General features: G+C 38.3%; 1 protein-coding gene across 1 annotated transcript in view; it reads left to right on the forward strand.

Moving 5' to 3' along the window:
* Nucleotides 1–14,963, forward strand: part of LOC128697360 (hemocytin) — a 444,623-nt gene that overhangs the window by 310,079 nt on the left and 119,581 nt on the right. The window contains exons 68-69 of the mRNA XM_070093851.1: nucleotides 5,635–5,846; nucleotides 8,902–9,104. Coding sequence (XP_069949952.1) covers nucleotides 5,635–5,846; nucleotides 8,902–9,104 — 415 coding nt within the window. The remainder of the gene's footprint in view (nucleotides 1–5,634; nucleotides 5,847–8,901; nucleotides 9,105–14,963) is intronic.

The raw sequence follows: 14,963 nt of genomic DNA on the forward strand, positions 1-14,963 counted from the left end.
TTAGGGCCTTTTATGTGCATTGAGTTTTTGCATAGCGTGAGATGGACATGAGGAACATCAAAGAGTGATCTGTGCCTTGTGTTATGGTCATGTGTTCTGTTGAGGTTGGCAAGGAGATGTTTGAGGGGAGGGTTTATATCAGAGTTAAGTGTTCTATGTATGTAATAGGTGCAATAATAAGTATGGATGTTTTGTATGGTGAGTAGGTTGAGTGTTTTGAATATTGGTGGAGTGTGCTGCCTGTAGTGAGAATTTGTTATCATTCTGACTGCAGCCTTTTGTTGGGTAATTAGTGGTCTGAGATGGTTAATTGTTGTTGAGCCCCATGCACAAATTCCATACGTGAGATAGGGGTAAATAAGAGAGTGATACAGGGCCAGGAGGGCTGACTGTGGAACATAGTACCATATCTTCGATAGTATGCCTGCAGTCTTGGAAATTTTCTTAGAAATTTGTTGTATATGTGTATGAAATTTGAGTCTATTATCAAGGTGGATTCCTAGGAATTTTCCCTCTGTTAGCTTTGTGATAGGTGATCCGTTTATCGTTATGTTAAGAGGGACATCTGTAGCTCTGTTACCAAACTGAATGAAGTACGTTTTGTCAATGTTTAGTGTAAGTTTGTTAGTCCTCATCCAGGTAGATATTTTTTGTAATTCGGTATTTACAGTATTGGCTAGCGTGACTGGGCTCGGGTGAGAGAAGACGTATGTAGTGTCATCTGCAAATAGTGTGGGTTTGAGTAATTGTGAAGCATTTCATAGGTCATTTATGTATATTAGAAAGAGAAGAGGGCCAAGGACACTTCCCTGTGGGACACCAACTGTAATTGGTTGTGCAGAAGAGCTTGCCCCATTTGCGTACACATATTGGCTTCTGTTGCTGAGGTATGACTTGAGGTAGTTGAGGGAGTGCCCTCTTATACCATAGTGTGACAATTTTACGTGGAGCAAGTCATGGTCAACTGTATCAAAAGCTTTACGTAAGTCAATGAAAATCCCCAGTGGGACTTCTTTTTTCTCTATTGCAGTGTATATATGTTCTAGCATGTGTATAATAGCATCATTAGTATTTTTATTAGGCCTGAATCCAAATTGGCAGGGGTTGAGTATGTTTTGGGAGACGAGGTAGGAGTAGATTCGTTTATGAATTAATTTTTCGAAGATTTTTGAGAGAGGGTGTAAATTGGATATTGGCCTATAGTTATTCAGCTCTGTTTGGTCTCCTCCTTTATGGATCGGGGTGACCCTTGCTATTTTGAGAACTGTAGGGAAGGTGGAGGATTCAATGGATTTGTTAAAGAGTGTTGTAATGATTAGTGATAGCACTTGTGACACTTTTTTGTATATAAAGGGTGGTAAGGTATTTAAATCTCCTGCCTTATTTTTTAGTGCGTTGATAATAAGGGAGACTTCGTATGGGTTAGTCGGAGCTAGGAACAGTGTGTTCGGGTAGTTGCTAGTGAGGTAGTCATTTGGTGGGGTATCTGAGCTTGGGATTTTATTGGCTAGGCATTGTCCTATAGTGGAGAAGAAATCATTGAGTCTGTTTGCTGTTTCTGTTGGTGGGAGTTGGAGTTCATCTGATTTTGCTAATTGTATTTCGCTATTTCGTGATATCTTTTTTGTTCCCAGAATTTCTGATAGGGTTTTCCAGGTCTTTTTTATATCACATCGTAAGTTGGATAATCTGTTCTCATAATACAATTTTTTTGCCCTTCTTATCAGGCTGGTTAGGATTGACGAGTAATGTTTTGTTTGGTCTCTGGTTATGTGACCCATTCTGTACTGTTTTTCATATCGGTGTTTTGTATTTATGGACTTGAGAATGCTGGGTGTTAGCCAGGGACTGTTCAGTCTCTTAGCTGTCATCTGTTTAGTTTTTTTAGGGCAGTGCTTGTTATAGAGGTATTGGGTCTTTTTTAGAAAATTATTAAAACATTCGTCAATATCTGTATAGATTTCTAGGTCAGTGTGCCAGTCAATGTTTGTTACTGCTGTTGTGAAGTTATTAATGGCTGCCTCATTGTGAAGTCTGAAGGTGACTTTAGTAGTGTCTAGGGGTAATTTACCAAGAGTTGTTATGAGGAAAGTAGGGTAGTGGTCTGTGGTATTATCTGTAATTATGCCTGATTTTAAAAGGGATATGGTGTTGGTCCAGATGTGGTCAAGTAGGGAAACACTAGTCTCCGTAACTCGTGTAGGTTTTGTTACTGTTGGTAGCAACATGCAGTTACTCATTGTGTTTGTGAATTCAGTAATGTGTGGGTCCTGGTCTTGCAGGAGATTTATATTGAAGTCACCTGAAAGTAGTAAGTGATCTTTGTTCATGCGTGCATCAGTTATCATACTTCCTAGGTTTTGACTAAATTGGCTAATGTTTGATTGTGGAACTCTGTAGATGTTTATCACTGTGAGAGGTTTTTGTAGGTATTTGGATTTGAATTTAACTATTATATATTCCCCATGTTCATCCCTTGTGCAAGTATTAGTGATACATTCTAGTTGGTCTGAGTAGTATATAGCTGTGCCACCCCCTTGTTGGTCTGGCCTACAGTTGTGTATGGCTGTGTAACCAGGAATGGCATAGACATCTGTAGTATCAGGCTTTAGCCAGGTTTCAGTTAGTGTAATGATGGACATATTGGCATGCAAGGAATTTAGTAATGCTATGAGGTCATCATAATGCTTGCTTAAAGATCTGATATTGTAGTTAAAGATAGTTATGTTGTTGTTGGCACTGAGAAGTGCCTTTGATTGTTCTGCTGTGTAGTAATTACAGTAACTGTTTGATTCATTTAAGTCATTAAATAAGAGGTTGGTATCAGGATCAATGCTTGTAATCATAAGATTTGTAGTGAATCTATAGTTAGAATTAAGTATAAAACAAAGTAAATATTCTAAAGCTAAAAAATAGCACCTGAATTATTTAACAAATTTAAAAATAATGAGCTAAGGTAGTTTTTTTTACAGCTAAAATAAAGGAGACAATATAAAAGGGACTAAAATAATTTGTGGTGAACAAATAAAGTGATGATCAAATAATGGAGCTTGGGAATATGATAGTAGGTAGTACTTTAAAGGTAATTCTTTAAAGTTAGAATTATAATATAAAATTATAATATAAAAGGGACTAATATAAGTTGTGGTGAACAATGAAGTGGTAATCAAATAAATGAGCTTTGGAATATAATGGCAAAATAGTGAACTTATTACACTTTAGCACCTGAGAATAGCACCTTGATTATTTTAACAATTGTGAATGTATGAACTAAGGTAGTTATATAAAGCTAAAATAAAGGAAAAAATATATAAGGGACTAAAATTAAGTAATGGTAAACAAAGTTAAATGGACAGATAGTCACTATGAAATAATATTGGTTTAGGAGTAGGATCTGATTTGTAATATTAAATAAGTTGAGCAGTTTATTGCACGATAAAAAGTAAAAAAAATGAGGTAGTTGGTACTAGCTATCTATGATGTTCTCACTCTCAACAGGTTGAGCCTTTTTGGAGGGGTCTGGGATATTGACAGTTTGGAGGGACTTCTAAACTGTCATATAAGTGCACCTCTGCAAGGCAGTGAGTATGTATGAGTTAGGTGAAAGTGTTGAATGACGATGAAAGTATTTTGTTTTTGCGTCACCCTGCTTTGGTGAGAGACAGCAGATGTGTTGAAAAAAACAAAAAATACATGCATGTGTAGTGTGACCTAAGTGCAAGTTTTTTTTTTTTTTAACACTGGCCATCTCCTACCAAGGCAGGGTGACCCATAAAAGAAAGAAATACTTTCACCATTACTCTCACACAAGCATTCTCTTTGCAGAGGCGTGCAAGATACATCAGTTTAGATGTCACTTCAAACAGCCATATTCCAACCTCCCCCTTTAAAGTGCAGGAATTGTAGTTCCCATTTCCAGGACTCAAGTCTGGCTAACCAATTTCCATGAATCCCTTCACAAATTATTACCCTGCTAACACTCCAACAGCTTGTCAGGTCTCAAAAACCAGTTGTCTCCATTCACTCCTATCTAATATGTTCACACATGCCTGCTGCATGTCCAAGCCCCTTGCACACAAAACTTCTTTTATGCCCCCTTCCTCCATCCTTTTCTAGGATGACCCCTACCCCTCCTTCCCTCCACTACAGATTTATACATCCTCCAAGTCATCCTATTTTGCTCCATCCTCTTTAAATGACCAAACCACCTCAACAACTCCTCAGCTCTCTGCATAATACTTTTATTAACTCCACGCCTCCTCCTAATTTCCACACTATGAATTCTCTGCATAATGTTTACACCAGTGGCTGAAATTAAGACACATGTGCAACATCTGGGTATCTTTATTGTAGATGTTTCGCCATCCAGTGGCTTTATCAATACAAATTCTAGGACATACTGTCTTCAAGTTATGTCCTAGAATTTGTATTGATAAAGCCACTGGATGGCGAAACGTCTACAATAAAGATACCCAGATGTTGCACATGTGTCTTAATTTCATCTTGTCGGTATTATATACTATTCTTGCACAACTTGTCAGACACTGCAACATCATGGAATCTTGATTCTGAGGACATGTACATAACCTTCACGACTATGACAACTACTACTACAACTAACCCATCTCTTTGGGAAGGACCTACTTCCACTGGGGAATCCCGCCTACCAGTGACTATGCCCTCGTCTGCTACACCTAACGTTACTATATAAGCACCAGGTTCCTTGCTTCTGCTTCAGAATCTCCACGACTACGGTGCTCTTCGCACCTACTCTTAGGTTGAGGGACTGATTACCTCATCTTCTGTATACAGTCCTACTGTCTTCAAGTTATGTCCTAGAATTTGTATTGATAAAGCCACTGGATGGCGAAACGTCTACAATAAAGATACCCAGATGTTGCACATGTGTCTTAATTTCATCTTGTCGGTATTATATACTATTCTTGCACAACCAGTGGCTGCTCATGTATAGGCACTGCGGAACTGTAGCACCCCCTATTTTCACTCGATATTATTGATAGCATTCAGTATAATGTTTCTTTTTTCTTTAATTCTTTCTTTATACTTGTACATTAAGCTTAATGTCAATAGCCATCCCCTAGTACATGAAAAATTATAAAAATCCTTGTATGGAACTGTGCACTTCACAGTTCCAGCAACTTGGTGTTTGGCTGTTGTGTGCATTCGCACATGTCCGAGATAAGATGCTGCACTCTAGGTAGAGAGAGCATTGTTGCTGATGCAGTGCCGACCCTGTTGTGCAAGTGTAAGGTAATGTTTCTTTTTGACTCAGCGATGTGTGTTGTGCTTAAAAATCATGTACCATATTCTTGAATGTGATAAAGTGTAGAATTAGATGATTATCATGCTTCCAGCTATTTTAATTAATTCATAGTTTTTTCTTTTTGTTCTTTTATTTTACACAATATTAAAACAATGGCTAAAAATTTTCTGAAGCAGCATCTCTAATTTTAGGTATGAGCTGCCACTGGTTTACACCACACATTGTTATTATAATTATCATCCGCACCCATCCTTCAGAGTGCAGGCACTCTACTTCCTATGGTTATAATCTTCATATATTCTGACAGTGATATGTCTTGCATCATAATTAACTGTTTTATTCTTCCCTAGGTTGATAATAACATGAAGTATCAGGTAGATGGCCTGTGTGGCTTCTATACAGGAATTTCCAGTGATGATAAAAGCAGACCAGATGGCACGTTGGCTTCCAGCACAGAAGACTTTGCCAACTCTTGGGCTCTAAATAATGGTGTGTGTGAGGAGAAACCTAAATGTACAGCCCTGGTTACTAATAAAGCTTTTGAACTGTGTGATGCTCTTAGGTAAGTTTATACAACTTTTGTACAGGTGAAAGAGACTTACTCAAACTTCTTTAATAATTTTCTTAGTCTTGTTCATTATATTCTGTTATTATTATTATTATTATTATTATTATTATTATTATTATTATTATTATTATTTTTATATTTTGTATTTTATTTCATTCTTATTATTATTGTTTCTGGTATTATTATTTTTTTAACACGCCGGCCATTTCCCACCGAGGCAGGGTGACCCAAAAAGAAAGAAAAAGCTTTCATCATCATTCAACACTTTCACCATAATCACTATCTTTGCAGAGGCACTCAGATATGACAGTTTAGATGTCATTCCAATCAAGCAATATCCCAAACCCTCCTTTAAAGTGTACAGTCATTGTACTTCCCTCCTCCTTAGTATTATTATTTTTTTTATATATATTGCCACAAATTTCTGCCCCGCATTCTAAAACTGCATTTTTAAAACTATCCCACCCCTCTTCAACCCCCCTACCCATACTCACACTAACCCACCTTTCTGCCAATAGTTGTCTGTATCTCACCCTAACTTCCTCCTCCCTTAGTTTATAAACTTTCACCTCTCTCTTACTTGCTTTTGCCATTTTGCCAGGGTGGCCCGAAAAAGAAAAACTTTCACCATCATTCACTCCATCACTGTCTTGCCAGAAGGGTGCTTTACACTACAGTTTTTAAACTGCAACATTAACACCCCTCCTTCAGAGTGCAGGCACTGTACTTCCCATCTCCAGGACTCAAGTCCGGCCTGCCGGTTTCCCTGAACCCCTTCATAAATGTTACTTTGCTCACACTCCAACAGCACGTCAAGTATTAAAAACCATTTGTCTCCATTCACTCCTATCAAACACGCTCATGCATGCCTGCTGGAAGTCCAAGCCCCTCGCACACAAAACCTCCTTTACCCCCTCTCTCCAACCTTTCCTAGGCTGACCCCTACCCCGCCTTCCTTCCACTACAGACTGATACACTCTTGAAGTCATTCTGTTTCGCTCCATTCTCTCTACATGTCCGAACCACCTCAACAACCCTTCCTCAGCCCTCTGGACAACAGTTTTGGTAATCCCGCACCTCCTCCTAACTTCCAAACTACGAATTCTCTGCATTATATTCACACCACACATTGCCCTCAGACATGACATCTCCACTGCCTCCAGCCTTCTCCTCGCTGCAACATTCATCACCCATGCTTCACACCCATATAAGAGCGTTGGTAAAACTATACTCTCATACATTCCCCTCTTTGCCTCCAAGGACAAAGTTCTTTGTCTCCACAGACTCCTAAGTGCACTGCTCACCCTTTTCCCCTCATCAATTCTATGATTCACCTCATCTTTCATAGACCCATCCACTGACACGTATGCTCCCAAATATCTGAATACATTCACCTCCTCCATACTCTCCCTCCAATCTGATATCCAATCTTTCATCACCTAATCTTTTTGTTATCCTCATAACCTTACTCTTTCCTGTATTCACTTTTAATTTTCTTCTTTTGCATACCCTACCAAATTCATCCACCAACCTCTGTAACTTCTCTTCAGAATCTCCCAAGAGCACAGTGTCATCAGCAAAGAGCAACTCTGACAACTCCCACTTTATGTGTGATTCTTTATCTTTTAACTCCACGCCTCTTGCCAAGACCCTCGTATTTACTTCTCTTACAACCCCATCTATAAATATATTAAACAACCACGGTGACATCACACATCCTTGTCTAAGGCCTACATTTACTGGGAAATAATTTCCCTCTTTCCTACATACTCTGACTTGAGCCTCACTATCCTCGTAAAAACTCTTCACTGCTTTCAGTAACCTACCTCCTACACCATACACCTGCAACATCTGCCACATTGCCCCCCTATCCACCCTGTCATACGCCTTTTCCAAATCCATAAATGCCACAAAGACCTCTTTAGCCTTATCTAAATACTGTTCACTTATGTGTTTCACTGTAAACACCTGGTCCACACACCCCCTACCTTTCCTAAAGCCTCCTTGTTCATCTGCTATCCTATTCTCCGTCTTGCTCTTAATTCTTTCATTAATAACTCTACCATATACTTTACCAGGTATACTCAACAAACTTATCCCCCTATAATTTTTGCACTCTCTTTTGTCCCCTTTGCCTTTATACAAAGGAACTATGCATGCTCTCTGCCAATCCCTAGGTACCTTACCCTCTTCCATACATTTATCAAATAATTGCACCAACCACTCCAAAACTATATCCCCACCAACTGTAGCTACAACTAAATAATGATCTGATATATCAGTTGCCCCTCTATAAACATGCACATCCTGAAGCCTGCCCATCAACCTTATATCCACCAATACATAATCTACCAAACTACTTTCATTATGTGCTATATCATATGTTGTATACTTATTTATCTTCTTTTTCATAAAATATGTATTACTACCAAACCTCCATAATTTAATATCATTATTTAGGATATACAGTAATTATATTGTTAAATTGCCTGTTTTAATTTGAAGGGTGTGAACTCCTGCACCTACCACATTGCTTCCCTATCCTCTCTATCAAATGCATTTTACCCATAAATGTAACCTAAAGCTCCTCATATATTTGCTCACTTATATGTTTTAGCAAACACTTGGTACACACATTTCTTTCCCTTCTTAAATCTTATTTGCTCCTCAGCAGTCCTGCTTTCTGTCCTGTAAGTCTTTAAGAAATTTTGCCATACATTTTACTCTGCATAACAGGATAGAATCCACATGGAGACAGAAAATCAAAATAAGAAGAATCTCTATATTAAACTTTTTCCTTGGATGACTCCACTATTCAGCTTAATTTTTTTTTAATATTTGTTGTATTTCTGTAAAGCAGATGGACAAATTTTTAAATTGTCTTTGGTGTTTAAATTGCTTCTTAACTCATAATTTTCATGTATTTGCTCCTTTACATAAGAACAAATTTTTCTTATATTCTAATGGTAAGTATTTTCATAAAAACTAGTATGTATTACTATAATTTTTCAAATCCAGTATCTATAACTGATTTGCTTCTCTCACACAGATTTGAACCCTTCATTGGGTGTCACAGCACTGTTAATCCAGAAGATGTTATGAAGTTATGTGTAGACACAGCATGCAACTGTTTAAGTGTTGCTGCTGATGAGGAGGAGTGTAGATGCAATGCTCTTTCACACTATGTGTCTCATTGCCTTAAGGAAAATCCTGATGCTCCAATCTTTGACTGGCGTATTATTGCTAAGTGCTGTAAGTTTTACTATTTATTTGTAGTCATTTTGATACTGAATTTATAGTAATCATAATTAAAAAATTTGATTTCTTTGTGTAGTATACAAGCTGTAGCTTATATGTAATAGAGTACTTTTAAACACAAAGAAAGCCACTAGTATACTTGAGCATTTCAGACAGGCTAATTCTGATGCTTACAAACTACTTAAAACTAGACAGGTTATGGAGTGGTAGATTTTTATTATGTATTACTACAAAAAGTTAGGTAGCAAAACTATTATAATTAGAACAAATTTATAGTAGAGGGGGAGCAAAAAGTATTACAATTAGTACAGTTTACAATAGTACAGTGGACCCTCGACCAACGATGGCATCGTCTAACGTTAAATCCGACTAGCGATACATTTTAATGCAAAAATTTTGCCTCGACTAGCGCTAAAAAACTCGACCAACACGATTCGTTCTGTTCGAGACGCGTCCACTTGTGGCCAGTGTTTACAAGCCAGCCAGCCACCGCGGTCCCATCCAAACATACAATCAGAACATTTCGTATTATCACAGCGTTTTTAATGATTGCACCTGCAAAATAAGTCACCATGGGCCCCAAGAAAGCTTCTAGTGCCAACCCTACAGCAAAAAGGGTGAGAATTACTATGGATATGAAGAAAGAGATCATTGCTAAGTATGAAAGTGGAGTGCGTGTCTCCGAGCTGGCCAGGTTGTACACAAAACCCCAATCAACCATCGCTACTATTGTCGCCAAGAAAACGGCAATCAAGGAAGCTGTTCTTGCCAAAGGTGCAACTGTTTTCGAAACTGAGATCGCAAGTGATAGAAGATGTTGAGAGACTGTTATTGGTGTGGATAAACGAAAAACAGATAGCAGGAGATAGCATCTCTCAAGCGATCATATGTGAAAAGGCTAGGAAGTTGCATGACAATTTAATTAGAAAAATGCCTGCAACTAGTGGTGATGTGAGTGAATTTCAGGCCAGCAAAGGTTGGTTTGAGAGATTTAAGAATCATGGTGGCATACATAGTGTGATAAGGCATGGTGAGGCTGCCAGTTTGGACCAAAATGTCTCCACAGACTCCTGGCCAAAACCACCACTCTTTTTCCCCCCATCAATTTAAGGACCCCCTCATCTTTCATAGACCCAAATTTACACGCCCCCCCCAAACATCTGAAAAACGCCCCCCCTCCATACCCCCTCTCCCTCCAATCTGATATCTAAACCCCCCATCACCAATCTTTTGTTATCCTATAACCTTACTTTTTTCCTGTATTCACCTTTTTAATTTTTTTTCTTTGCACACCTAACCCAAAATTTATCCACCAACCCTGCAACTTCTTCCCGAATCTCCCCAAGAGCACAGTGTCATCAGCAAAAAGCAGCTGTGACAACCCCCCCCCTTGGGGTGTGACTTTATTTTTTTAACCCACGCCTCTGCCAAAACCCTGAATTTTTCTTAAAACCCCCTCTATAAATATATTAAACAACCAGGGGAATCCCCATCCTTGTCTAAGGCCCATTTTCTGGGAAAAAATTTTCCCCTTTTCCCACATTTCTCTAACCTTTAGCCTCACTATCCTAGAAAAAATCTTTTACTGCTTTCAGTAACCTACCTCCTACACCATCCCCTTCCAAAAAACTTTCCCCTTGCCCCCTATCCACCCTGTCAACGCCTTCCAAATCCATAAATGCCACAAAGACCTCTTTAGCCTTTTTCCAAATACTGTTCATTTTATATGTTTCACTGTAAAAAAGGGGTCCAACCCCCTCCCCTTTCCTAAAGCCTCCTTGTTCATCTGCTACCCTTTTCCCCCGCCCCATTTTAATTCTTCCTACCAATTTCACTTTACCATACCAACAGACTTATCCCCTATAATTTTTTTACTTTTTTATCCCCTTTTCCTTTTTAAAAAGGAACCATGGGTGCTCTCCCAACCCAGGACTTTTCCCTTCCAACATTTAAAATAATTTCAAACCCAAACCCCCTTAAAACTATATCCCCAACCGCTTTTTAAAATTTCTATCTTTATCCCATCAATCCCGGGTGCCTTACCCCCCTTTTATTTTACCTACTGCCCCATTTTAACCTTTCCCCCCCCCCTCCCCAACTGGCCCCTTTTTTTACCCTACAAGATGTTATTCCCCCTGCCCTATACACGAAATCAAGCTTCCCCTCTTCATCAACATTTAACAACCTCAAAAAATTCCTTCCATCTTCCCAATAATTCTAACTCCCATTTAATAACTCTCCTCTCCTATTTTTAACGCCAAATCAATTTGTTCCCAGGCTTTTTTTAATTTTGTTAATTTTACCCCAAAAAACTTTTTTTTTTATTTTCAAAAAAATTTGTTGATAAATCTCACCCACTCCCCTCATTTGCCTCTTTTACATTGCTTCCCCCTCCTTTAACCCCCTCTCTTTTTCTCCAATTCTTCCCTCCTTGCATCACTTCACTTTGAAAAAATTTCCCTCATATGCTAATTTTTTCCCCTTACTACTCTTTTTACATCATCATTCCACCAATCGTTTCCTTCCTCCTGCACCCACTTCCTGAAAACCAAAAATTTCCCGCTGAACACTTAACACTACATTTTTAAACCTACCCCATACCTCTTTCAACCCATTGCCTATCCCTATTAGCCCATCTATCCTCCAATAGCTGTTTATATCTTACCCTAACTGCCCCCTTTTTTAGTTTATAAACCTTCCCCCTCTCCCCTGATGCTTCTATTCTTTGTATCCCATCTACCTTTTTCTCAGTAGCTAAAACCGGGAAAGTGATCTGACAAAATCTGTGGCCCTCTAAAACATGTACATCCGGGAAGTTCCCTAACAGTTTTTTATCTCCCAATACATAATCCAACAAACTATTGTCATTTCACTACATCATATCGTTTTATACTTATTTATCCTCTTTTTTTTAAAAAATATGATTACCTATAATTAAACCCCCTTTTCTATACAAAGTTCAATAAAAGGGGCCCCCATTATCTTTTTACACCTGGAAATTTAAACTTACCCCCACACCCTCTCTAAAAATTTTCCCTCCTATTTTAAATTTTCGCCCCCTCCACAATTACTCTCCCCACTTGGTTAAAGGCCCCTTTATACATTACTTAACATCCCCCAAAAAATCTTCCCCTCTGCATTCCTCTTCCCAGGTGCATACACGCTATTAAAAACCCACTTCTCGTGACCCAAACCCTTTTAAGGAGTAATAGACGGGAAGAATTAAAAACTGAAAATGTTTAATTGTGACACGATAATGTTGTGAAACACTTTGGGAATGTCATAAAGGAACGGGAGGTACGGGCCCTCTATGGACAGATATGTTGTCCCGGGGTTGAGGTCCAGGGGGCCCGGGGGTTGGTCCTAGTGGCATTAAAAGAAAAGGGGAAATAACTCGAAAAGGGTTTGACACCAAGTCCTAATGGGAAAGGGTTCCTCTAAACATAACACCATCCACACTCCCCCTCCTCCCTCCCCCTCAATCATCACCGGGTCTTTAATAAAATAAAAAATCGAAATTTTACATGTCTTCTTCAGTTTGGGGTGTATTAAAAAAATTTAAAATTTCATTGGTAAAATTTTTTTTTAAACTTTTTGTACAAATTAATTTTGGGTTTTCCCCTTTTTTCTTATGGGGAAAATTAACTTACTAACGATAGTTTGAAAACAAGGGGCCCTAAACGGGTTTTAAACGGTTTGAGGGGCCACTGTACAGTTTTAAGGTATTGATACTTTAAACTTATTGGGGTTTCATAGTTTTAAACTTTTCTGAAATATCAGGTTTGGGGAAAAATTATAAAAAATTGGTTTAAAAAAATGGGAAATGAAGGTTGGTTTTGTTTGGAAAGTAAAGTGCTGGGATAGTTATGTTTGGGGGAAATTTATTTTTTTTTTAGGTTTTAAAATTTATTTAAAACAAGAGAATTTTTAATTTTCGGGCAATGAATTCCAGATCTTGGGCCCCCTTTGTTTGCATTTTTGAAGTGGGGGCAGACACAAGGGATGTCAAGGTTTTTTGGCCGGGTGCCTGTGTGTTTCTGTTTAGTTAAAATTTTGGGGGAAAAGGTTTACTTTGGGATTTTAAATGTTTTATATAAAAAGGGCCAAAAATTGAGTGCATATTTCATATATTAAGTAATTCCAAACTTTTAAAGGGTGATACACCCCGAATAAAGAGAAAAGAACGTTTATTTCTTTTGGCCCATTGAAAAAGTCACATGGGGATTTTAAATTCCAATCGACCAAACGCCCCCTTTTTTGGGCTTATTTTTATCTTTTGTATGGTGTCCCTTTTTGTTATTTTTAAAAGGTGTTGTTCGCGGAATGGTGATGATCCACGCAGCTTTTTTTTTTAAAATTTTTTTAAGGTTTATTAGAGTCCCCAAGCAAAACCCAAGGTAAGGAAGGGATTAGGGGGATAAAGGGAAAGATTTGGGAAACAAAAGTACCCTATTTTGGAAACTTTCTTGGCTGTGTTAGGGGTCTGAAATTTGTTGCAATCAAGATGAAGCCCTAAAATTTTCCCACATTGTGTCTTGTAATGGGAAAATCATTGATCAATATGTTGCTGTTTTTAAAAGTTTTTCCAAACATTGGTAGGTTTTTATTTACTGAGGGTGAGTTTTTGTCACTTTGTAATTTTTTAGTAGCTTGTTGTCAATATTTTTACATAGTTGATCTGAGGGAAAAAACATAAGAGTGTCACTGTAAATGGAACTGATTTAAGGAGTTGATATTTATATATACATAATGTATAAAGAAACTTGCAGTCATCAGATTTGAAACTACTACGGGAACAGTAAAGATTCTAGTCCACTCCCCACACAAATGCCACATAGACTGGGAGTCGGGTTCACAAGCCATGTTTTTTTCCCACCCCGCACGCAGTAAGCCCAAACATGTTTTTAAATTTAATCTCCTCCTGTATTTTTGCCCTTTTCGTTTTTTATTCCCCCGAAAAAGCGGTTACAAAAAAGATCGAATCAGGGGATTAAATACAGGGGGAGGTCAAGATTCCCGGCAGCCCTAGTCCACGGCCCAAAAGACCCATTTGGGGTCACTGAGGGTCCAGGCTGGGAAAAAACATGGCTTGGAACCGGGCCCCAGTCTGTGGCGAGGGACTGAGCGCTGCCGGGTCTTAAAGGTCCCAAGGTTTCCCAACCGGCTTCAATCGATTTTTTATATCCCCGCTTTTTCTGGGACATTTATTAATCTATATTTTTTTTTAAAATCAGACATTTCCACAGGGAGTGCCAAAAAGAAAGAAAAAAATTTTTCATTTAACACTTTAACCATCATTAACAATCCTTTCTTTAAAAGGCACTCAGATATGACAATTTTGATGTCCCCCCAAACTCCAATTTTGAAACCCCCCTTAAAAGTGCGGCATTGTCTTTCCCCTGTCCCGGGCTGAAGTCTTCCAGTTTCCCCGAATCCCTTTTAAAAAAATTTTCCTGCTCACCTCTGACAGCTGTCAGGTCCCAAAACCATTCGCTCCTAAAATTTATATAGATATTAAAATAAAAACAAAATTTTGAAAGAAGATTTACAATAAGTGCATAGTAAAAGAAGCTATAAAGGATGATTGAGTTAAAAGTATTTTTTATTATTTTATTAAAATCGATTTCTCATCAAGGAGGGCGACAAAAAAAAGAAAAATTTTATCATTCCTCCATCACTGTTTTCCCAGAGGTGCACCAAACCAGTTAAAAAACTGCAACATATCTCCACTTTCCAGATAAGCACTGTGTATTTAAATGGGACAGTTATCTGGGGGACTGTTGGAGTGTGGAAAGGTAATTTTTTTGAAGGGGTTCAGGGGAAACCCTTTTTTTTATATCGGGTTGAGTATGA

Source organism: Cherax quadricarinatus, chromosome 44 (genome assembly GCF_038502225.1).
Source record: "Cherax quadricarinatus isolate ZL_2023a chromosome 44, ASM3850222v1, whole genome shotgun sequence".
Classification (NCBI taxonomy): Eukaryota; Metazoa; Arthropoda; class Malacostraca; order Decapoda; family Parastacidae; genus Cherax; species Cherax quadricarinatus.